General features: G+C 47.5%; 1 protein-coding gene across 4 annotated transcripts in view; it reads right to left on the minus strand.

Annotated features, from left to right (window-relative positions):
* P4HA2 (prolyl 4-hydroxylase subunit alpha 2) overlaps nt 1-24,589 on the minus strand; it is a 285,306-nt gene that overhangs the window by 106,378 nt on the left and 154,339 nt on the right. For all 4 annotated transcript variants that reach the window (XM_078653103.1, XM_078653102.1, XM_078653104.1 and 1 more), the window contains one exon: nt 8,993-9,169. In XM_078653103.1, the coding sequence (XP_078509229.1) occupies nt 8,993-9,169 (177 nt within the window). The remainder of the gene's footprint in view (nt 1-8,992; nt 9,170-24,589) is intronic.

The raw sequence follows: 24,589 nt of genomic DNA on the forward strand, positions 1-24,589 counted from the left end.
TCTTCCTTATCGGGCCCTGACTTTTGCAATTTTAGTTTATTGGAAACCGAAAAAATAGAGTACTCTTTAACAGTGGGTAAAGGCTCTTCTCTAAAAAGTTTCTTCAAGGAATATATTTTGACATCCTTAAGATTTTTCTGGATCTTCTTATTTGGTTTTTCAAGTATTTTTACATCGAGTGTTTGGGTACTAATGTCACATTTAATTTGAGGCTCAGTACTTATGATAATATTAGAAGAAGTTTTATAGTTATCCTGCGTCGCATCAGTTATCTATTTGTTATTTGTTGCATCAGCGAATTCTTTTTTCCTTTTTTCTTCTACTAAGAATTTTAATATGCCAATTTGGACATCCAAAGTTTGATCTGAGTTTTCCAAGATATTACCTAAAAAAGAAAGAACCAATTCCAATATTTCCTGTAAGGTGTAAAGAGCTTTTGATATAGGTGTTGTAGTATTAATTGAATTAATGTTTTTAGGAAGAAATGGGTCCAGTGAAGAATCAAGGACTATTTCGTGTTCTAATGATTGTTCCTGGGACCTGATAAGTGAATTATCTAGATTTGACTGAAGATCTAAGATATTTTCCATCGACTTCATATCGTTTTAAAAAGGATCCTCAGTACAAGAAAGGCTACCTATTCGTTTTATAGGTGTTAAAGATGTTAGGTGTAAGGACTCGTGATTCGGGTTTTGTGATTCCTGTGTTGAGAATAATATCTTTTGGTTGGATTCAAGACCCAAAACGCTAGAATTTTGAATAATTTGAAGGTCCGAGAGAGGCAACTCTGTTACCTCATTTATTTTTGATGTTTCAATATTTGTTGGAATTTCCCATACATGAGTTGGAGCTTGCTTTTTTGGTGATAAGGCTGTGAAATAATTACTAATTGCCGGGGTTCTAGTTATCTGGCCGTGTTTTATTGCTTTGTCGGAACATTTTCTGACTGCTTCCTCGGTGCCCATTCGCTTCATGAATATAGTGCGAGATCTAAGCTTTTTAAAAGCCATATAGTTTTCCTGGGCGGAATTTGCGAGGTGTAGGTGATATTTCCTTCTCTGTTGTTGATTGATACGCCAACAGCTCAGAGAGTCGTCTCCCCGATAGTAAAGTAAAGTAGACAGATGTTACACTTACCGCACTGATGCCGGTTATTACTCGTCCCTAGGACCCTAGGGTACCAGGATCTAATAAGTCGCAGTTGTAGGGTAAAAGTGGAAATGAAAATAAGGTGGCCCGTCCCGTCCTGGTACGTCCCCGGACGGCCACAGACGGCCCGCCCTTTGCCCGGGCTTCGCCCCGTGCTCCGACCCGCGCGCGCCCCGCGATGCGCGTTGCAGGATTTAATTAAGTAATGTGTTGGATTGTGGAGGCGTGGCACTGGGAGGGGGCGCGGCTCACGCGGGAAGAGGACCCAGCTGAAGATGTTGTATGCTGGTCCTCGCAGTCCCGGGGCCGGCGCCTCTCCCTCCTCTGCGGCCACGAAGGTGATTGTAGGCTTTCTGCCAAGTCCAACAGCAGATAGGACACCTTGTTAGCTACTCCAGTAGCGAGGGGGAAAACACACACAGCAACAGCAGCGTCTCTTACACGAGCGGCTCCCGCGAAGCGGGGGCCGCGAGAAGTTATCCGCGCTTGGCTGGGGGCGTGGCACTGGGAGGGGGCGCGGCTCACGTGGGAAGAGGACCCAGCTGAAGATGTTGTATGCTGGTCCTCGCAGTCCGGGGGCCGGCGCCTCTCCCTCCTCTGCGGCCACGAAGGTGATTGTAGGCTTTCTGCCAAGTCCAACAGCAGATAGGACACCTTGTTAGCTACTCCAGTAGCGAGGGGGAAAACACACACAGCAACAGCAGCGTCTCTTACATGTCATTCAAATGAGGGCCTGGGTAACACTCTCTTTCAATAGCAGTATTGGGAATCCTCATGTCCACTCATATCTTGATCTCATCAGTGTCTTTTTTGGGACAATGACAATGGGACTTACCCATTTAGTTGGACCTATTACTCCTTCAATTATATCTTGTTCAAGTAAAAGTTAATTTCTTTTTCAACTTTTCCTTCTATCATGTTTTGGGAATGTAATTATCAGATCTTCCACATCATCACCTACAAGGTTGAGTAGTAGGTCTTTTGCTTGTTCATCGTGTTTTTTACATGTTGCTTTAAAAAAAATTGAATCTTCTTGTCCATTTTTCCCATCTTTGCGCAATATTTTCTTGCTCAGATAAACTGAAAGGTAACGGTCTTCTAAAAATTGTACTTGAGATGCTTTCAGTATCATCTTCCTCATTATACATATCTGAATTCATATTTACAACTTCATTATTTGTTCCTTCTCCAGTCATATTCTTAATATGTATATTATATATATATCATTTTTAGTTGTAGAACAAACTTTGAACAAAACTTTTAGCTTATTTTTTTTATTCCTGCATGTTTTGAAATGAATTTTTTTATATTATTTCTTCACTTTGGAAATAGGATAATCCTTTATCTTTGTTTGTCACATTATTTGATTATTTGATATAATTCATGTGATGATGTGCAACTGTTTCCTTTAATATAGCACTCACGCTATTTATTAATCTAATTATCTTCTTCTATTTTCACACATGGACAGTTTCCAATCCTGAGCTCGCGCAACTTTAATTATTCAACTACACGCGCACACAGCTGATCTCTTTTAGTGAGCCGCTGAGGCTCGCGTTTTCAGGCTCGTACTTTCAGTTATTCAATTATCCGCGCACACAGCTGATCTCTTTTAGTGAGATGCTGAGGCTCGCGCTTCTTCTAATTCTTCCCTCGCGTCTGCGCACACACTTCAAGTGACGCGCCCCAGTTGGGCTTTTTAAAAAAAAAAAAAAATGATTTCCTTCCTCGCGCCTGCTCACGCAGTGACGAGCTTGCGCTGCTTCACCTCAACAGTCTTTCTCGCGCCTGCATGCGCATACAGCCGTCACGTTAATGCAGTAATTTGTCAAATCACTAAATCAATTGTATTCACTGCCCTCACTGACCTCCGATCTAGGCCACGATTACACCACTTCAATTACCACATTTGTGGAGCTTGGAGCCTGAAGTCCTTCAAACAATCAATTTCCTCATGATGGGCCGTCATCACAATTAAGAGGTCCACATGGGGTCCTTGCTCCTCACACGTGTTTCTTTCCTATCATCGCCATTGTAAAAGGACCTTCTGGACACGGTAAGTGATTTATTATAGCTTGTTTATTGGAGCTCGTAAATCAGCATCCAAACTCGTTTCCATGCTCCAACTTAATACCTTGCATATACTTTCAAAGCCCCCCAACATTCCTTTGCAGAATACATGACATCATAATACACTTACATCATTACACCTTCCTTACAGAAACCCTGCAATGCCCTCACCGACCACTTCCACAACAAGATAGTAACTATCAACCAAAACTTTGATCCTGAGCTCACCGGCCTCCTCAGCATTCCATCGACCACTGCTGCGGAACCACCTGTTCACCACATGGGAATAGCTCAGTACAACGACCACAAGTACTCTAATGAACTCCATCCAATTTGGAGCACCCCTGACCCTTGACCTCACGACCGTTCAACCTCGGAAGAGACGAGGTCCCTCTGCAGATCCCAACGAGCTCCAGAACTACCATCCTATCTCAAAGCTCCTGTTTCCCGCCAAAGTCCTGGAGAAGACCATCAACCTCCAATTCACCTAACACCTGGAGAGAAACAACCTGCTGAACCCTTCCCAATCAAGATTCGGAGCCAAACACAGCACAGAGACAGCCCTAATTGCTGCAACAGATGACATACGCACCCTACTAGACAGAGGACAATAATCCCCCCCTAATCGTGCTCGACCTCTTCGCAGCCTTCACCGACTTCCACCACACACTCATCACCTGACTACGCCAGATCGGAATCCCAGACAATGTGCTCAAATGGATGGCGCCCTTTAGCACGAAGCACACTCGGAGAATCCGTCTCCCTCCCTTCACCTCCCAACACAAGCACACCATCTGCGGCATCCCTCAAGGCTCATCCCTCAGTACTACCCTCTTCAACATCTACATAACACCACTCGCAGACTTTGTCATAACCTACAACATCAACATCGTCCCCTACGCTGAGGACACCCAGCTGGTCCTCTCGCTCTCACCGGACCCCACCACGACAAAGACCAACTTCCACAACTGCATGAAGAACATCTCAGCCTGGATGAAGAACAACTGCCTAAAACTCAACATGGACAAAACAGAAGTAATGATCTTCGGTAGAACACCTCTTTCTGAAAGAACAACTGATAACCATCGGAACTCGGACCCACCCCCGGCTTAAAAAGACCACACCTGCAACCTTGTCCTGGACATCAAACTCTCCATGAAACGTCAGCTCACAACTGTAACAGCAGTCAAGTCAGCAAAGTGCACCTAAACTGTTTGCCATGTAACTGCCAGATTTACACAACATAGGAAGTGAAGATACTATTTCATATTAAACCACTTGTTCTTAAAGGAGGGATGACAGTCTCCAACATTTATACCTGACACACTAATCTAAGAAGAATGAGTCTTATATATGCAAATAATCAAGGGCAAACTAAAGAGGTTAGATGAGATTTCTGTAATGTACGTTTTTATTCAGAATGTTAAAGATTTCACCTTTTGAACTCTCTACTCTTGCAGCTCAGTTGATTGCTTCATCAACTAATTTATCATGCAGCCCGGAATCACACTAGTTTTACCAAACGCAGCTTAGAATTTTGGACAATAACACTGATTACTTGAGGTGGAATTCGGCCAGCTGTAATTTCAAATGTCTTCAATTAGAGGGTCTGCAAAAAGACACAGAGCTTGGCCTCGCCTAACTCCTGCCACAGCACAAGAAGGTGGACAGCACCCAAATAGACACACTGAAGTTTACCCTGAGCACTGCACTTCCACCCCAACCTAACACCTGCCAGCCCTCTCACAGACACCTCTCACTTGCTCAGAGCAGGCAGACAATGTCAGCAATTTGCTCCCTGGAACAGAGGAAAACGCCATGGGAGAGGACCCAGTACTTCAGGGTCAGTGTGGCTATTTCATATTCTTGGAAGAAAACTTATAATCGCTGGTTTTTGGTACAGGGATACTGGCCAAATCTGGAATTCCATAGGAGGTGAGATGTTACACAGCGTTACGCCTACAACCCACAAGGGGCCGGCCGCGTTCTGTAATGCATATGATGGCATAGTCTGGTCCCGTGTGGAGGGAGACCCCTAGTGTCCACCCTTGTAACAAACGGACAACGCGCCCGCAGTCAACATTCGGCCCAACAGGGCCCCAGAACCCGCAGAGCAGCGAAGAGAATGGAAGAAAAAAATAGACGATAGGAGATGGACGAAGGAGAAGAGGAGAGACAGGGCAGGAAGAGTAAGAGCAATGTGCGCTGGGAGTGAGAGAGCAGGGTATGAAGTCCACTCCCATGTCGGCCATTGTGGGATCGCAGCGCATAAGAGCGGATAGGGTATCAATCTGCTGGGGTCCGATGGAATAACAGCATCCGTGAAAAGGTGTAGCGTTCTCAATTTGGTGGGCATATGGCGGGCATGTTCTACTGTGCATAGGTATTTAATTAAAGGTTGCCAAACAGGCCTTAAAGTGTGTATCGCGTGCCTGCAGTCGCACAGTTAAGAGCTCCATAGTGGCAACATGCCATAAACGCACAAACCAGGCAGCGATTGGAGGGGCCTCAGGTTTTTCCAATACAGAGCAATAAGCTGCTTCGCTGCTCCTAACATTTGAAGGGCCAAAATCCAATCACTCCTGGTGAGCGCCTTCAGGCCAACAGGTTTGATGCCTAGCAAGACCGCACTAGGATCCTCAGGCAAAGGGAACCCCAGCACCCTCCTGATGTGGCTGAGGACCTCCTTCCAGAGTATAGTCAACAACGGGCATGCCCACCAGATGTGAATGAAGTCCCCAGTCGCAGATCGACATCTCCAGCATGAGGGGGAGGATGAGGGGAACATCCTGTGAAGGCGTTAGGGTGTGTAGTACCACTGAGTCATGAGCTTATACGCGTTTTCCCGTTGCGGAATGCTACAGTACACTTTGGGAATATCCCGCCACTGCCTGCTCCACTGCGCAGGAGAAATATCCGCGTCCAACATTTCCTGCCAGCGGTGTTGATAGGGGTGGGAGGGTGGTGTCTGTGGATGTTGCAAAATCTGGTAGATTCGGGATATAAGCCCCTTTGACGCAATGGGGTGTCGGGCCAGGCGCTCAAAGGGAGTGAAGTCCCGCGTAGCTGCCTGATGCATGTCCTCCGCAGACACCCAGTGCCTCAGCTGGGCATATTGCAGCCCTGACGTCGACGGGACTCGGAACTCTTCCCTGCATTGAGCAAAGGATTTAAGCGCACCCCCCTCGAACAGGTCCGTTATAACCCGGCAGTCCCCTTGCGACCATTTGGCAAAGGCCTGTGTGTGATATGCCGGTGGGAAGGACGGATTCCCCTCTATCGGAGTGTGTGGCGAGGGAAAGGTCGTGAGGCCTCTGCGTAAGGCTACTGTATCCCAAATGTCCAGGACTGTTTTTGTGGGTATCGCAACATAGGCGCTCTCAGAGCGCGCCGCCCGATGGTGCCAGGCAAGGTCCCAGATAGTTTGCCCCGTCACAGATCGGTCCATGTGTAGCCATCCCCTCTCACTCTCTGGGACCACCCACTCCACTACGCACCGAAGATGTGCAGCCCAATAGTAGTCCACTAGATTGTTACATGCCAGTTCGCCCGATCCCTCGGCGCCATCAGGAGCTTCTGCGAGAACCGGGGTCTCTTCCCGCCCCAAATAAAGTTTGTAAGGTCGCGCTGGAGGCGCTGCGTATATAATGTAACGGAATGGGGGTGGGGAGGCATTGAAAGAGATATAAGATTTTGGGAAGGACCGACATTTTGATAGCGTTGAGTCAGCCCAGCCACGATAGCAGCAGTGGCCGCCACCGCCTCAGATCTTCAAGCACTGACTTGCGACAGTCTCGCCAATTAGCTTGCGTCCACGTGTCGAGAGAGGAAGTCACTTGGAGGTCGAGGTAGCGAATGGATTGGGAGACCCATTGGTATGAGACCAGGCTCTCCAGGAGGGAGATTTCCTGCGGGATGGTTAAACTGAGTGCCCAAGACTTACTATGATTAATTTTGAGGCCAGAAGCGCGTTCAAAAAGGCACTGCGCAGTATGGAGGGCCGGAAGGGACTCTCGGGGCGCGTTAAGGAGAGAATAAGATCATCCGCAAACAACGCCACCTTGTTCTCACGTCCCCCCATTTGGATGCCAAGTATATCGGGTGCCTGGCGAATCAACTCTGTCAGTGGTTCCACCACAAGGGCAAATAACAGAGGTCAGAGTGGACACCCCTGTCTGGTACCCCTATAAATGGTAAACGGCTCAGTGAGCCGGCCATTGACCCGAATCCGAGCCTGTGGGGCAAGATATGGTGCCATGATCCAGGTGATCATGTTCTGGCCTAGTCCAATTTTACGTAAAACCGCCCGCAGGAAAGTTCAATCCACGCAATCGAATGCCTTCTCCGCATCCAACAAAAGAAGGCAAGCTGGGATCCCCCAGTGGTGCGCCTTACCCACTAAGTGCGCTATTTTGCGTACATTATCCTCCCCCTGCCGGTTGCGGATAAAGCCAACCTGGTCTGGATCCACCAGACCTGGCATATGGGGGTCCAGACGCTTCGCCAAGAGTTTGGTGTAAAATTATTAGTACTTTCATGCTGTACATTGCCACTTCCCCTCAGCAAAAAGAGAAGAAAACAAGCAGTTGCAAGGCCAATAGGTCTGACCTTAGCAAGCTAGTGCACTGGTTATTTTTTTTAAATTTTTATTGCAAACCTGTGCCACAAGAATAAAAAACGAAATTTGAATAACATCCATGATGTGACTGCTTTACTAGTTATGTTTTTCAAATATCGAGCATTTCAATTATGCCAGGCATTATTATTACTGTTTGTGAAAGCGACCAGAATACATTATGACCTAACAAAGCACACAAATTGCAGCCAGCTACTAGGTTACAATATCACTTAAACACTTTTTAACAACAACTTTAACAAGCATTGGCATAGTCAATAGGTCTCGCCTTTGGGACGTTATAAGTGTTTAGCCATGCAACACTTGACGTTGTTGCACCAAGGATATTGTGATGGATAACTAAACACTTATAAGGTCCCAAAGGCGAGACCTATTGGCTATGCCAATGCTTGTTTTTTCTGTAATGGCTCCAGCTGCCTGGAATAAAGGTGCCTCTTTGGCGAATTTCATAATTGTAATAGGGTAGTTTTTTTGTAACCAATTCTTCTAGTTAACTTAATTTTGTGAAGCCTGCATGCAAATGTGTGTCCTTACTACAAGCACAAGAAGAAAGCAATCCCTTGTTTAAGACCTCACAAGAGTTATTTTTCGCTAAGACTGAAAAGTGGGTATGGTAAGTTCCAAGTCTAGATGAACCAGGCGATTTTAGAACACATTTCTATAGTATTTGTGGGATTATGTTGTAACGCATAACATCCAGGAACACTGGATTCATATTTCCGCATAAATATGTAATTGCAGTATCAAGTCATAAGTTCATTACAACCTAGCAGGTATCATTTATTTTACATAGGTCTAGGGCTTGTGACTGGCACTTCAGCCAACACTTGGTTAGATATCGCCAGCGTGCCATGCCATGATGAAACCATTTCAAGCAGGTTTAAATGAGGGAAGTACTAGACATGGCCGCCACAAAGATGACAATGTTGACAGAAACTTGGCCAAATCAAATGTACAATCTTAAGGGCCCAACGATGCCGGACAAAAGCAGAGATAAAAGAAATTACAACTTTGTATTTCACCGCAATACTGAATTCCAGGACAACTTATTAAAATAAAAATCCTTCTAGTGAAAATAAGATGTTCGTATTGTCAAAACCAGGATATTCCAAGAATTATGTCTGATACCACACCCACCTTTGGCAACGCAAGTTCTTTAATCATCTCTATTTCTTCATCAGAGAGCACATCAATGTACCGAACAATGCGAGGACTGTCCCATTCGTCCTCTTCTTTCACAGGTGCAATGAGTAGCTCAGGATTCCTGTTCCCATTGTGGTACCTACAGAACAGCTTCTTCTGTCTCTTTGGTGTCTGCAAAGAGAATATTGTGTAGTCAGAAATGGGAAGAGAGAAGAGTAAAGACAAAAATGTTAGTCCTTACCTTCTAACTGTCTTATTTCGAGCAATATGTAAATATACCAAAACAGCTCTGTGATATATAGATTTCTAATACAAGAAATATTTCTGAAAATTCTACACCCACTATGAAAACAACAAACCTACATAAATGTCAGCGAGGAGTTATACAATCCTATTAAGGTAAGGAGCAGTGCAACTGATAATTGTGATCTGGGTTTGCTTATCCTTATTGGCAAAATTCTCTAGAACTGCCTTTTTACATTTGTCTCATTAACATTTTATGTGACTTGAACGAAAAGAGAATGTGAAGTATGCTGTGGAAAAGTAAATTTTGCCATGTTCTGTGTCCCTACGCGTCATCCATCATATATTATCTGTGCATGATTAATATGCCTATGTATTCCCCATGTTCGATTAATGACGCAATTACAGTTGTATCCACCTCTAGTATGTCAGTTTCCAGTTCTCGTGAATACTACGAATATCAGGCCTATTTAAAACTACGTTGCCATGTTTCTCAGTGTGCACGTTATTCCATTGTAAAGTCCCCGTTTCTAGGCCTCAAAAGGGCCTGGACACCAGATTCAGCTCCTGTCTCCTGAAGCCTCGCTGAGGAGCGATACAGCCCCCACCTGTATCCTCGACCCTTCACTTACTTCCTGCCTCACAGTGCCCGGCTCAGCCTGGCTCTGCCTCTGAGTCTGCCAAGAGTATGTTATGATTCCAGTTATCAGTTCAGTCCTCCTTCTCTGCATTCCTAAGCTACTGAACTGCATCAATAGTTTCCGTCATTGTCTAGCCTCTACGTCTCCATGTTAGAGAAATACTGCATTTAATGGTTATTTAATATTCTTCATCACGCACTACATGTAGAATAATGCATGCACCAGTCTTAGAGTCTGTTAGCCTTTACCCCGATAACTTTTGGATTCTATCAACATGTTCTCTAAACATCAGATACTAGATACTGCTTAGGTACATGTCGCCCTGACTCTCCAGACTTCAGTCTCTGCTCCTAGCACAGAGTTCGTAGCCCCCAGCTTCTCCTAGTAACACGTCATTGCCAGCTTGCGCGCACCATTAGGTCAGAGGTCCCGGCTCCTTAGGTAGCCCCCTCCATGTTTCCGCCCCATTCATGACATATTCTGTTACGTTTGCATCACATGTCTATGTATACGCCTCTGTTACACCTACTTTCACCCTTATCTTTCGCGACTGCTATTGACCACACCCATTGCTCCGCCTATCGTATGTATTGTAATGCAACTGTTCTAGTATATATGATCATGCACTGTTATTAAATGTTACGCCGATCCCGATTCTGCCCCCGGCAGCGCTGCCATCCTATTCCTGTGCAGGTCGTCCTGCTCCTGTCCTTTATGCTGTAATAAACCTGCAAAAACTCCTACTACCTCGAATCTTGACTCTTATTTATTGAGCTATCTGTTATTGCTATGCCTAGACAAAAATAGATCCGGTATTATTTATTTATATACCACAATGCAATCATCAGCAAACTCAGTAACTTAGTACAACTCTGATAATCCAAAAAACAGCAATATGTGTATATTCAGTAGGCAAGCTGACAACCATACAACTTAAATCATCACAACATTAAGCGCGTTACTCAGCAGAGTAAATTTGTGACAAAAAATATTGTATCAGAATCCGACATACATGCTTCAGACAAATGTGGTCCTGATAGTTCGCATTAATAATAAAGCTCAGTGGCTGATTTAAAGGTGGACAAAATGGTAAAATATGTTGCACTGCAGCAGATGTTAAACGTGCCACTGGATACTACTGATGGCAGAAAGTCTGCCACCTGAATTACTAACATCATAGGAATAATAAGCAGAGTGAGTATCAATCAGCAGGGAATTCGCCAACAGCAGAATTATCTTGCCTGCTGTAAATCAGCACTCACTAAACAACTATAAATCATCAACATGTTCTAAGGTATCTTTATTAACAAATGGTACTTTGAAGAAAAATAAAAGTTAACATGTATCACTAATTCGTAGTCCGCATATATGCTAACATAGCTTGACTAGGAAAACCAGACTAGTGGATAACAGCACAACTGATTTTATCGTAAAGCTGACCCTTCCAACTTAAATAACTCCAGCTTAATGTTCTCTAGTGCTGGGCATAACCTTGGGCAAGAGCCTGCATTCAGCACTGCTGTACCACAAGCCCAGCAGGCACAGCATTTGGCAATGCCTAGAAGGTTCTGTTTGAACAGCTGAATAAATCAAATGTATACTTTTGTAGATTTATATAGCGCAGTTTATCACCCGTGAGGGTATCCAGGCGCTGTTCATGGGCACATGGAGATTACGTGTTTGCTCAGAATCACAGGATGTTGAGCCGAGACTCAAACCTGGATCCCAAGCTCCCAAGTCAGCAGCTCTGGCTGCTATGTCACATCCTATCCTCATTTAAAACTGCAATTTTCAGATCAATAAACCGTCAAAATTGCTGCATTTTTTCCTCGTCATATCAAATCAAACCATAAAAACAACCAAAACACAAACACACACGCTCTTACTGTCATTAATCAGATTTTAGGCAAATGTTCCCTTAGGCAGTATCTATAAAAGTACTCGAAAGTGTATGGGGTGAAGAGTTGGATGAGGCTTAGTAGGTTATGAGGTGTTCTTGCATGCACTGTTGGTGTCTTTAAAGGGTAAATATGTTTACGTTTACTCTTTTAAAGGGGCAGATTCTGCTGATTTATTGCACGTCCTACTACTACCCTACTACCAGGAGCTATTTAACTAGATCTGTAACCTGACACATGCCACACAACGATCTCAGCAGTACACTAACCCACTGGATGACCTCACAAAGATCTGAGCCTGTAGGTTACACAAAGAACTCTTCTGAAGGTACAATAATCACCTTAGTCATATTACCATGTAACCTACAACACAGGACTGTTGATTTTCCTACTCATTTCCTCCTATTTTCATTGCCTTCCAATATCTCTCATCAACCTGAGGTTCTATTGTGTCTGCAGCCTTTCCCCTCTGTTGCTAATATTTTGTGGATTTCTCACTCTTTAGTCCTTCTATTTTCTTCTTTTAGCTCTAAATCTTTGTGCATTTTCGACCATGTTCCTAGTCTTGTTGTTTACCCCTTTTCGATCACACTTCCATGCTTGCTTCTTTTCAGCGTACCGATGGACGCGGTTGTCATTATGACCATCAAGGAGATCTTGTATTAAAAAAGCTTTGGTTGACACAAGGCCAATACTCAAAGGGTTTATGATTCGGCCTGTTCTGGGCCAGATAGAAGTCTCAAGAAATGGTGGCACACCTTGTGAGAGGGAACGTATTCATCACTCGCATTAAAGATCTTTTGACACTGTTAATAGGCTTTCAAGAACCATCTCCTTAGGCTTGATCAGAAAAGCCTTAAATGGCCACAAGATACACACACCCCTGTTCCATCCAGATAAAATGAATAAGACATATTACCAGTCTTCTAGCGAGAGTGTCACTCTAGGTGAACTGATTGCACCTCTCACAAAGATGATGAGTAAAAGAACACATTGCAGCATCATAGATCATTGCTTTGAGTGCTACAAATACCTTTTTTGTGCCGGAAAGCTCAACTTTACTCAAAGAAAAAAACTCTAAAAAGAATTGATTGCTACTGAACCCTGTGTGTGATTTTCAACAGCAAGCTGGTTGCCTTTCTTATGCATTGGATGCTTTCTTCATTTTAGCATTCCCCTGGAATGCTAAGATCAAGTTGGATAGTAAAGATTGTAAGTATATCTTAGGCGGCATCACAAGCACTCTACAACTCAGCTTAGCTTGTGGAATTGATCTGCAAAGACAGCATTGTTCCTCTGGTTTATGATGATGCACCTGCCCCAGGAATTTTAGTAAGAATGTTCTGTAGACAGTGTAAGGTCTTAAATGTCAGAGGTGAAATCCATTTGGAAAGGCTCACTTGCAGAACAGTCTGAAGTTCACAGCCCTCATTTCAAGTATGGCATATTTAAGGTGGGGAGATTCCTGGGCTCGATTTAATGACTTTGTCTGATATGTCTCCACTAAATCAGGCCATTAAAAGTTAAAATCCGCAGAATGGGGAACAGCCTGCTGGCCATATAGTTACCATGGGCCTGATTCCGAGTTACCGCCAGACTCATGGTGGAGGTGCGGTGGTGATCGTGGACCGCCGCACCAGTAGTCCGACCACCGTATCACAAGAACGGCGATCGGACTGCAATAGGACCACCGCGGTGACGTGTCGGTCTGAGAGCCGCAATATGCTGGGATTTATTCACATCCACCCTTTTCATGGTAGTGAGCCTGCCATGAGAAGAGTGGCGGTGAGGAAACTTAGGAGGCCTTATAGGGCCTTCTGTTCCCTCAGAGCCATTGGATGCATGCAGGGGGGCACATGGTGTGCCCCTCTGTCTACATGCACCTCCTTTCCGACATAGCATTGACTTTACAGTCCATGTCGTGCAGGAACGGGCTTTAGTGCTCCCATTGCAGTGCGTTTTAATTGACATCGCAAGATATCTCGTAATCTGGCAGGCGGGAGGCAGCGAGCTTTGGCGGTGTGGGAGCGGTGTAGTGTGGCGGCCCGCTCGCATTGTCAGAGCCAATAGGTCTCGCCTTAGGAACCTTAGAAATGTTTAGCCATGCAACAGTTGATGTTGTTGCACCAAGGATATTGTACTGCATAACTAAATACTTATAAGGTTCCAAAGACGAGACCTATTGGCTATGCCTATGCTTGTTTTTTGTTGCCTTGAATAAGGCTGTATGACGCTTCATCTTTGCACAAGCCGCATTGCTGGGCCACCTCATTTGTTTTTCTTTGCAGTATCTGTGTCATGTCACCCACGTCGACATAAGACAGCCATTATAGATGAGCAGTGCCAAGTGGTTAGTCATCTCAAGTTAAACAGGTAGTTTTGTGTATAAAACAACAAACGTTATTTTTTCCACGAAGAAAAGCAAAAACTCGTGTTTTTCTGTCTGAAAACAAGACAGGGGTAGAGGAGACAGTGTTATGAATATTTTTAATAAATCACCACAGCGTGGCATTGCGGTGGACCAGTAGCAAATGGATGACCCTGCTGGAGCATGATTTTGGAAATAAAAAAAAAAGATAAGAAATATTATGTTTGTAAACTAAAAGTATACTGCAATCTCTAATGGCAAGACTTTTTGCTTTTGCAGTTTACTAGTGATTGAGCACCTGCATATTGTCAAACTGGATGCATGAAAGACCATTTGTAACTGGTTAACTGGAATTTCGAGTTTTTAAGAAAAGGATGGTGCTGCCAATCAAAACGTCTTTTTATGTTGTGATACAATATACTTGACATTAATAGGCTTAAGAAAGAAAAATATAAATGTTTTACTAGTGCTAATTTCAAATTGGCTCAGAATGATTTCTGGGATGCAGTGTAAATGGAGCGCAACTGGGGGAAGTCTTGTGGACTCTTTGTCGTGCCGTGAAGCAGACTGTGCTACCGCTCTCCTCTTGTTGCCGACAAAGGGTAGCTGTTAGACCTGGCATCTTTGGCGTGGTTTCCCCTATCTTTTTGCCTCTACCTCCTGTATTTTTGATGCTGTGCTGGATTTCGTTTTTGCTGGTTTAGATGCTTTGGACACTCTGCCACTGCTGACCAGTGCCAGAGTGTAAGTGCTCCCTGGGTAAATTGTTATTCTGATTGAATATACATGTTTGGCATATTTGTATCACCATGAAGTCCCTAGTAAAGTGCACTGGGTGTGCCAGGGCTGGTGATGACAAATGCTACTAGTGGGCCTGCAGCACTGATTGTGCCACCTACATGAGTAGCTCTAAAATGGTGTCTCAGGCCTGCCACTGCAGTGCCTATGGGCAGTTTAGAACTGCCATGTCCTCCTGGTCAGTGTCCCCACTGACCAGGCCTAACCCTTCCCTTTTTGTGCACATCAGTCACCCCTATGGAAGGCCCAAGGTACCCCCCTGGGCAGGGTGCAGTGTATGTAAAAGGTAGAGCATGTACTGGTGCAGGTAACATGTTCTGGTAGTGAATTACAGCCATTTTCGTTTTTCACTATTGTAAGGCTATCTTGCTCCATAGATTAACATGGGGGACGCTGGCTACAGTGGTTAACAGCATTTCTTCCCATAGGAACAAGATAGGACATAAGTATCTAGTATCCCTGAACTCAGAATTTAATAACACATCTTTTAGGAAAGGTTGTTTTTAAATCCTGTGTTTGAGAACAGCACTTTTAGAAAGTTGCTGTTCTCTTGTCTGAACCTTCTGTGTGCCTGGGCCTGTTTGTGTATTGACTGTCTGGTTTGTGAGTGACAGGGGCTGGGGAACTCCCCGGCAGGATGGATGAGTCAGCACTAGGCTGAATGACTTGAGTGGTGGGAGGAGTTAGCACCTGGGCTGAATAGGGCTGTGCCTGCCTTCCACAATGCTGGCTCCACCCCCCTGCTGGGCGGCTGAGGACCCTGCCCCTCACTCTGAAAGGAAAGATGCAGCCACCAAAACAAAGTGCTCAGGATCCACCCAGAACTGGTTCAGACCGGGCACAGGGCCCACATGCACCAAGAGAACAAAGACTTTAGGGGTATAAGTACAGGACCCCTGACAACAGAAAATTAGATCATCCTGGAAATCAAGAAGGAACCTCTGCCAAGGAGAAAGCTGACTCTGAAGAAGGAAGATTGTCTTGCTGTTGCTCTGCTGGACTGACCTGCTGTTGCTTTGCTGCCAAGGAGAGGGGAAGGACTTTGCTGTGAGCTGTGTCCCCTGTCTTGAAAGGAATCTCCAAGGGCCTGAGAAGAGCTGGCTCCCTGTTTTGAAGTCCCAGGAACAAAAGGACTTCACCCCCAGCTTCCCTGAACTCTGCTGAGTGAGTTCTGTCCCTCCTAGAGTGCTTGATCCAGTTGTGGGGCCTCTGGAGGTTGGACCTGTGCTGGGAAGCTTGAGACAAAAGCTTGAGAGACTTTCGAAATTGAAAAGTGTCGCATCGCTCGCTTGCGGAGCGCATCCCCGACAGTGCGAGAAGTTTCCCGCCGCTACGGAGGTCGAGATCGTCGCAGCGCCTGACGCCGCTGCCAGAGACGTCGCATCCTCCGTTTGCGGGACGCACCAGACCGGTGCGGGAGAATCGAACATCGCTGCGAGTATCGTCGCAGAGCCTGTCGTCGCTGGGTGAGAACGCCGCACCGCTTGCTTGCGGACCGCATCACGTCGCTGCGAGTGTCGTCGCAGAATCATCGCATCGAGGAGCTGCGAGAGAAAGGATCACCGCTGGACCGCGCATCGTCGCCCCGGAGATCGTCGCAGCACCTACGAGATCGTCGCATCGTGCCTTTGCGAGAACAGACTTCCTACGGAACCTACGCACCGGAATCCATACAAGTGGCCTTCCTCCCCATACAGACCGGATTCGTCGCAACACGCCCGCTGCTGCAGCGGGGCTGTCGCATCGCCTCCCCAGGGTCTCAGGAGCGACGCATCGCTTGTTTTCCACCGCACCAGCTTCTGCTTTTGGAACTTTGTTGCAACTAAAGGTACTGTGAGTAAACGTGACGCAACTGTGAACTTTTCACGCAACTGTGGTTTGTTTTTACCGCAACTTGAAGAACTTTAACGCAACCTTAAGAACTCTTTGAAACCATATTCTTGAACCGTGTATGTTGGATTTTTATCGTTTTGGTCTTGTGTAGTTTTAGAATAAATACCTTTATTTTTCTAAACTGTTGTGGAATCAGTTTGTGGTGTTTTCACTGTGTTACTGTGAGTGTTGGTACAAATACTTTACGCATTGCCTCTGATTAGCCTAGACTGCTCAGGCCAAGCTACCTAGAGGGCGAGCAGGGGTTATCTTAGAGAGTTATCTCCTTGTCCTGACTAGAAGCAAGGGTCCCTATTTGGACAGTGGTACCTACCTCTGCCAACTAGAGACCCCCAGATCTAACATTGGTGGTCAGGCGGTGGGATTTGAACTTGTATTTGTACTTGACCCACAGTAATTGGTGTACATCACTAGTGAGTGCAGACCACTACGCCACCGCATACTACTGGTTTTTGGTTTTGATTTTTCTATTTTTGAGTAACTCTTCAACACATCATGTCTGTGCATGGGAAGGCACCCAGTAAAGAGGCAGAAGTAGAGATGGAGTTTGCCATTGGAGATTTGTATTCATACAAAGTTGAGCAACTTAGGAAATTCTGCCTTGAGTTTGAGTGCCCCATAAAAAGCGCCTACAGAAAGGAGGAGCTGCAGAAAATCTTGATGGCCCATTGGGAGGCACAAGAGGGAGAAGATGATGTGGATGTAGAAAATGGTTTTCAAATCAAAGATCTGCCAGTGGGCAGAGTAGGCTCAGGAGCTGGCAGCAACCACTCCGGTAGGGGCCTCACCCCAGAAGAGTTACAAGAAAACCAGAGAGTAAGAGAATATGAATTGGAAGTCATGAAAATGAGAATGCAAATGAAGCAATTTGAAATGGATAAAGAGAGAGAAAAGGCGGCGGAGGAGAGCAAAAGTGCCCGCGCCTTAGAAGAGAAGAAATTGCTTTTGGCTCATGAGTTGAGCATGAGAGAACTGGATCTTAAAGCCAAGGAGGTGGATGCCAGTTCTAATGGTGGCAGCGCGCAGCCAGTGCATGGGGGTAAAGTATATATTCCCAAGGACCTGGTACAGAATTACCATAGGGGTGAGGATATTTATGCCTGGTTCACTTCGTATGAAATTGCATTGAAGATGAATGGTGTGCCTGATCAGCATTGGGGGGCGGGCCTGTGGAAACATTTTGAGGCATCTGGGAGGAGTGCTCTAGAGCCCTTAGAATTAGCAGGTGCCATGACCTACCCCAATATGAAAGAGGCCTTATGTCTCAGGTATGGCCTTACCCCAGAGCAGTACAGACTGCAGTTTAGGAACTCCAAGAAGAAAGAGTCTGAGACTTGGATGGAGTGTGTGAATTTGTACTCGCGTGCACTGGAAGGTTGGATGAAGGGCAGTAAAGTAACTGATTTTAAGGGGTTGTTGCATTTAATCAGTTGGGAGCACTTGAGTAGTCTTTGTGTTCCAGAGCTGCGCCAGCATCTTTTAGACAGCAAGCTGACAGACCCCATTGAGCTTGCTAAGGAGGCGGACCGCTGGACCAGTACCAGGGTCCACAGAGGAATTGTGGGTACCACAGCCAAAGGTGGGCAGGGTCCCCAGCAGAAGAGTGGGGGGGACAAGGGTAACCAAAAGGAGTTCTCAGAAGGGCCCCAAAATAGTTCCCAGGGGAGGGAATCCCAAACCCCCAAACCTAAGCAGCCATGGCCCTCTAAGGGCAGGCGGGACAATAAAGACAACAGGGGCCCACCTACCTGCTATCACTGCAATGAGGTGGGCCACATAGCTCCAAAATGTCCCAAGAAGAAGCAAGCACCCACTGGTGCCCCCACCCCAGCGTTAGCTAGTGTAGCTTTGGGAGGGGATTTGGTTTCTAGTGATTGGGGGGAGTTAGCGGTTATGACCCTTGTCTCTCTAGGAGACCAAGAGATGGTCCAGGAAACCTTACTGCCCTCTAACACTAAGAAATATGGGCAGAAGGTGACCATCAATGGGAGGGAGGTTGAGGCTTTGAGAGACACAGGAGCCAGCGTGACATCCGTGAGGTGTCAGTGGGTGTCTGAAGAGCAAATCATCCCTGGTGTACTCCGCCCTGTAGTGGCAGCTGACAGTTCAGTGCGCCTCTGCAAGCTGGCGAAAGTTCCATTTGCATGGGGAGGAGTCTCTGGTCTTTTGGAGGTAGTTGTCAGTGATGCCTTGCCTGTAGACTGTCTGTTAGGTAACGACCTGGAGAGTTCTCCATGGAAGGATGTAGAACACAGAACTCACTTGGAGATGTTGGGTCTGCCTGCGTGGATCTGTGTGACCACGCGTGCTATGGCAGCCAGTAAGGGTGATTCAGCAGAACTGGAGCCTGAAACAGTGGCCCAGAGACCTGCCAGGAGAGGAAGAGGCCGAGGGCGCGGGAAACCAGCCCCAGCCGTTCCCACGGTCCAGGAAGGAGCAGAACCTGAGGGGGATGCCCTGGAACCTACAGGGGAACAGGTAGCCGAACTGGGAGAATTGCCTGAGCTGACCCATTGGCAGCAAGAAGGTGGTCCCTCCAGGGAGGAATTCTGCCAGGCGCAGAAAGAATGCCCTTCCCTCGAGGGTCTGCGGCAACAGGCTGTAGACCAGGCAGCAGGTGGAGCAGCCAGAGATCACTTTATCTACTGGGAAGATGACTTGTTGTATAGTGAGCCTAAGTTTGCTGAGCCCGGTGCAGCCCGTGTGCTGGTGGTACCCGAGCGCTTCAGAAACTTCCTAATGGGTCTGGCTCATGACGTGCCTCTTGCAGGACATCTGGGGCAAGACAAGACCCTAAACCGGCTTGTCACCCACTTTCACTGGCCCCAGATGAGAAAGCACGTTGGTTCCTTTTGCAGATCTTGCCAAACCTGTCAAGCCAGTGGTAAGACTGGAATGAAGCTGAAGGCCCCCCTTCAGCCCTTCCCAGTGGTGAGCACCCCTTTCGAGCGGGTGGGCATAGACATCGTAGGGCCCCTGGATCCCAAGACAGCCTTAGGCAACAGGTTCATCCTGGTCTTGGTGGACCATGCCACTCGGTACCCGGAAGCAGTCCCTCTCCGGACAATCACAGCACCCGTGGTGGGCCGTGCATTGATGGGGATCTTTTCCCGTGTGGGGTTCCCCAGAGAGGTGGTCTCCGACCGGGGTACCAACTTCATCTCTAGGTATATGAAGTCTCTGTGGGAGGAGTGTGGGGTAACTTATAAGTTCACCACTCCTTACCACCCGCAAGGAAATGGGTTGGTTGAAAGGTTCAACCGGACCCTGAAAGGTATGATTATGGGCCTAGCGGAGCCCATGAGACGTAAGTGGGACGTCTTGTTACCATGCCTGTTGTTTGCCTACAGGGAGGTGCCTCAGAAGTCCTTAGGGTTCAGTCCCTTCGAACTCCTGTATGGCCACCCTGTTAGAGGACCTCTCTCACTGGTGAAGGAGGGTTGGGAAAAGTCCCGTGGGAAAACCCCCCAGGATGTGTTCAGCTATGTGCTGGCCATCCGCAACCAGACACAACGCTTCAGGAAGCTCGCTCAGGCGAACCTGGAAGCAAGCCAGGAAGAAATGAAGAGATGGTATGACCAGAATACCACTCTGGTCGAATTTCAACCTGGGCAGGAAGTGTGGGTGATGGCACCAGTGGAGCCTTGTGCGCTCCAAGACAAGTGGACTGGGCCATATGAGGTGGTGGAAAGGAAGAGCGAGGTAACCTACCTGGTTGACATGAAGACTCCCAGGCAGCCCCTGAGAGTCTTGCACGTGAACCGCCTCAAACCCCACTTTAAGAGGTCTGAAGTAACCATGCTCCTGGCTACCGATGCAGGAATGGAAGAGGATAGTGATCCTCTCCCTGACCTCCTGGCAGTTAAGGAGCAAGATGGGTCAGTGGATGGTGTGGTCCTCTCGCCCACCCTGACCCCAGAACAGCAGAGTGACTGTCGCCAAGTGTTGGGTCAGTTCTCCTCCCTGTTCTCCCTGACCCCAGGAGTCACCAACTGGTGCGTCCATGATGTGGACACTGGAGACAGTCTGCCTGTGAAACAGAAATTTTACAGGGTAGCTGACAAGGTCAGGGCCAGCATCAAGGAAGAGGTTTCCAAGATGTTGGCGCTAGGGGTGATTGAGCCCTCCAGCAGCCCCTGGGCTAGCCCAGTGGTCTTGGTCCCCAAGAAAGCTGCTACCCCCGGTGGCCCCACAGAACTCCGGTTTTGCGTGGACTACCGTGGGCTCAATGCGGTCACGAAGACTGACGCACACCCCATCCCCAGAGCTGATGAGCTCGTGGATCGGTTAGGAGCTGCCCGCTACCTCAGTACATTTGATTTGACTTCGGGGTACTGGCAGATTGCCTTAACTGATGGGGCCAAAGAGAGGTCTGCATTTTCAACGCCAGAGGGGCACTTCCAGTTCCGTGTCATGCCCTTTGGGTTGAAGAATGCCCCTGCCACATTCCAGAGGCTGGTTAACCAGGTACTGACCGGGCTGGAGGAATTCAGCGCCGCATACCTGGATGACATTGCTGTGTTCAGCTCCACGTGGGAGGAACATCTGCAACACCTCTGCGAAGTGTTGAAGGCTCTGCAAAGGGCAGGCCTCACTATCAAGGCCAGCAAGTGCCAGATAGGGCAGGGATCTGTGGTGTATTTGGGACACCAGGTGGGGAGCGGCCAGGTGGCGCCCCTACAGGCCAAGATTGATACCATTCTGGCTTGGGAGCCCCCCAAGACCCAGACAGAGGTGAGAGCCTTTTTAGGACTCACCGGGTATTACAGGCGTTTTGTCAAGGGCTACGGCACCATTGTCGCCCCTTTGACAGAACTCACTTCCAAGAAGTTGCCCAAAAGAGTTGACTGGACTGACGCCTGCCAAACTGCTTTTGAAACCCTGAAAACTGCTATGTGCACAGCGCCGGTGCTCAAGGCACCTGACTTTTCTCGTGAGTTCATAGTTCAGACAGACGCTTCAGAGCATGGTGTGGGAGCAGTACTCTCACAGATCACTGAGGAGGGAGGAGACCAGCCGGTAGCCTTCATTAGCAGGAGACTACTCCCCAGGGAACAGAGGTGGAGTGCGATTGAGAGAGAAGCATTTGCTGTGGTCTGGGCTCTGAAAAAGTTGAGGCCCTACCTGTTTGGGACTCACTTCCGTGTTCAGACCGACCACAGGCCCCTCAGATGGTTAATGCATATGAGGGGTGAGAACCCAAAGCTGTTGAGGTGGTCCATCTCCCTACAGGGAATGGACTTTACGGTGGAACACCGCCCTGGTACGGAACACGCCAACGCTGATGGTCTGTCCAGGTTTTTCCGCCTTAGTGAAGAGAACTCCCAAGAGGGTGGGTAGTTCTCCCCATTTTCAGCTGGAGGGGACACGTGTTAGACCTGGCATCTTTGGCGTGGTTTCCCCTATCTTTTTGCCTCTACCTCCTGTATTTTTGATGCTGTGCTGGATTTCGTTTTTGCTGGTTTAGATGCTTTGGACACTCTGCCACTGCTGACCAGTGCCAGAGTGTAAGTGCTCCCTGTGTAAATTGTTATTCTGATTGAATATACATGTTTGGCATATTTGTATCACCATGAAGTCCCTAGTAAAGTGCACTGGGTGTGCCAGGGCTGGTGATGACAAATGCTACTAGTGGGCCTGCAGCACTGATTGTGCCACCTACATGAGTAGCTCTAAAATGGTGTCTCAGGCCTGCCACTGCAGTGCCTATGGGCAGTTTAGAACTGCCATGTCCTCCTGGTCAGTGTCCCCACTGACCAGGCCTAACCCTTCCCTTTTTGTGCACATCAGTCACCCCTATGGAAGTCCCAAGGTACCCCCCTGGGCAGGGTGCAGTGTATGTAAAAGGTAGAGCATGTACTGGTGCAGGTAACATGTTCTGGTAGTGAATTACAGCCATTTTCGTTTTTCACTATTGTAAGGCTATCTTGCTCCATAGATTAACATGGGGGATGCTGGCTACAGTGGTTAACAGCATTTCTTCCCATAGGAACAAGATAGGACATAAGTATCTAGTATCCCTGAACTCAGAATTTAATAACACATCTTTTAGGAAAGGTTGTTTTTAAATCCTGTGTTTGAGAACAGCACTTTTAGAAAGTTGCTGTTCTCTTGTCTGAACCTTCTGTGTGCCTGGGCCTGTTTGTGTATTGACTGTCTGGTTTGTGAGTGACAGGGGCTGGGGAACTCCCCGGCAGGATGGATGAGTCAGCACTAGGCTGAATGACTTGAGTGGTGGGAGGAGTTAGCACCTGGGCTGAATAGGGCTGTGCCTGCCTTCCACAATGCTGGCTCCACCCCCCTGCTGGGCGGCTGAGGACCCTGCCCCTCACTCTGAAAGGAAAGATGCAGCCACCAAAACAAAGTGCTCAGGATCCGCCCAGAACTGGTTCAGACCGGGCACAGGGCCCACATGCACCAAGAGAACAAAGACTTTAGGGGTATAAGTACAGGACCCCTGACAACAGAAAATTAGATCATCCTGGAAATCAAGAAGGAACCTCTGCCAAGGAGAAAGCTGACTCTGAAGAAGGAAGATTGTCTTGCTGTTGCTCTGCTGGACTGACCTGCTGTTGCTTTGCTGCCAAGGAGAGGGGAAGGACTTTGCTGTGAGCTGTGTCCCCTGTCTTGAAAGGAATCTCCAAGGGCCTGAGAAGAGCTGGCTCCCTGTTTTGAAGTCCCAGGAACAAAAGGACTTCACCCCCAGCTTCCCTGAACTCTGCTGAGTGAGTTCTGTCCCTCCTAGAGTGCTTGATCCAGTTGTGGGGCCTCTGGAGGTTGGACCTGTGCTGGGAAGCTTGAGACAAAAGCTTGAGAGACTTTCGAAATTGAAAAGTGTCGCATCGCTCGCTTGCGGAGCGCATCCCCGACAGTGCGAGAAGTTTCCCGCCGCTACGGAGGTCGAGATCGTCGCAGCGCCTGACGCCGCTGCCAGAGACGTCGCATCCTCCGTTTGCGGGACGCACCAGACCGGTGCGGGAGAATCGAACATCGCTGCGAGTATCGTCGCAGAGCCTGTCGTCGCTGGGTGAGAACGCCGCACCGCTTGCTTGCGGACCGCATCACGTCGCTGCGAGTGTCGTCGCAGAATCATCGCATCGAGGAGCTGCGAGAGAAAGGATCACCGCTGGACCGCGCATCGTCGCCCCGGAGATCGTCGCAGCACCTACGAGATCGTCGCATCGTGCCTTTGCGAGAACAGACTTCCTACGGAACCTACGCACCGGAATCCATACAAGTGGCCTTCCTCCCCATACAGACCGGATTCGTCGCAACACGCCCGCTGCTGCAGCGGGGCTGTCGCATCGCCTCCCCAGGGTCTCAGGAGCGACGCATCGCTTGTTTTCCACCGCACCAGCTTCTGCTTTTGGAACTTTGTTGCAACTAAAGGTACTGTGAGTAAACGTGACGCAACTGTGAACTTTTCACGCAACTGTGGTTTGTTTTTACCGCAACTTGAAGAACTTTAACGCAACCTTAAGAACTCTTTGAAACCATATTCTTGAACCGTGTATGTTGGATTTTTATCGTTTTGGTCTTGTGTAGTTTTAGAATAAATACCTTTATTTTTCTAAACTGTTGTGGAATCAGTTTGTGGTGTTTTCACTGTGTTACTGTGAGTGTTGGTACAAATACTTTACGCATTGCCTCTGATTAGCCTAGACTGCTCAGGCCAAGCTACCTAGAGGGCGAGCAGGGGTTATCTTAGAGAGTTATCTCCTTGTCCTGACTAGAAGCAAGGGTCCCTATT

This window comes from Lissotriton helveticus, chromosome 7 (genome assembly GCF_964261635.1).
Source record: "Lissotriton helveticus chromosome 7, aLisHel1.1, whole genome shotgun sequence".
In the NCBI taxonomy this organism is placed as follows: Eukaryota; Metazoa; Chordata; class Amphibia; order Caudata; family Salamandridae; genus Lissotriton; species Lissotriton helveticus.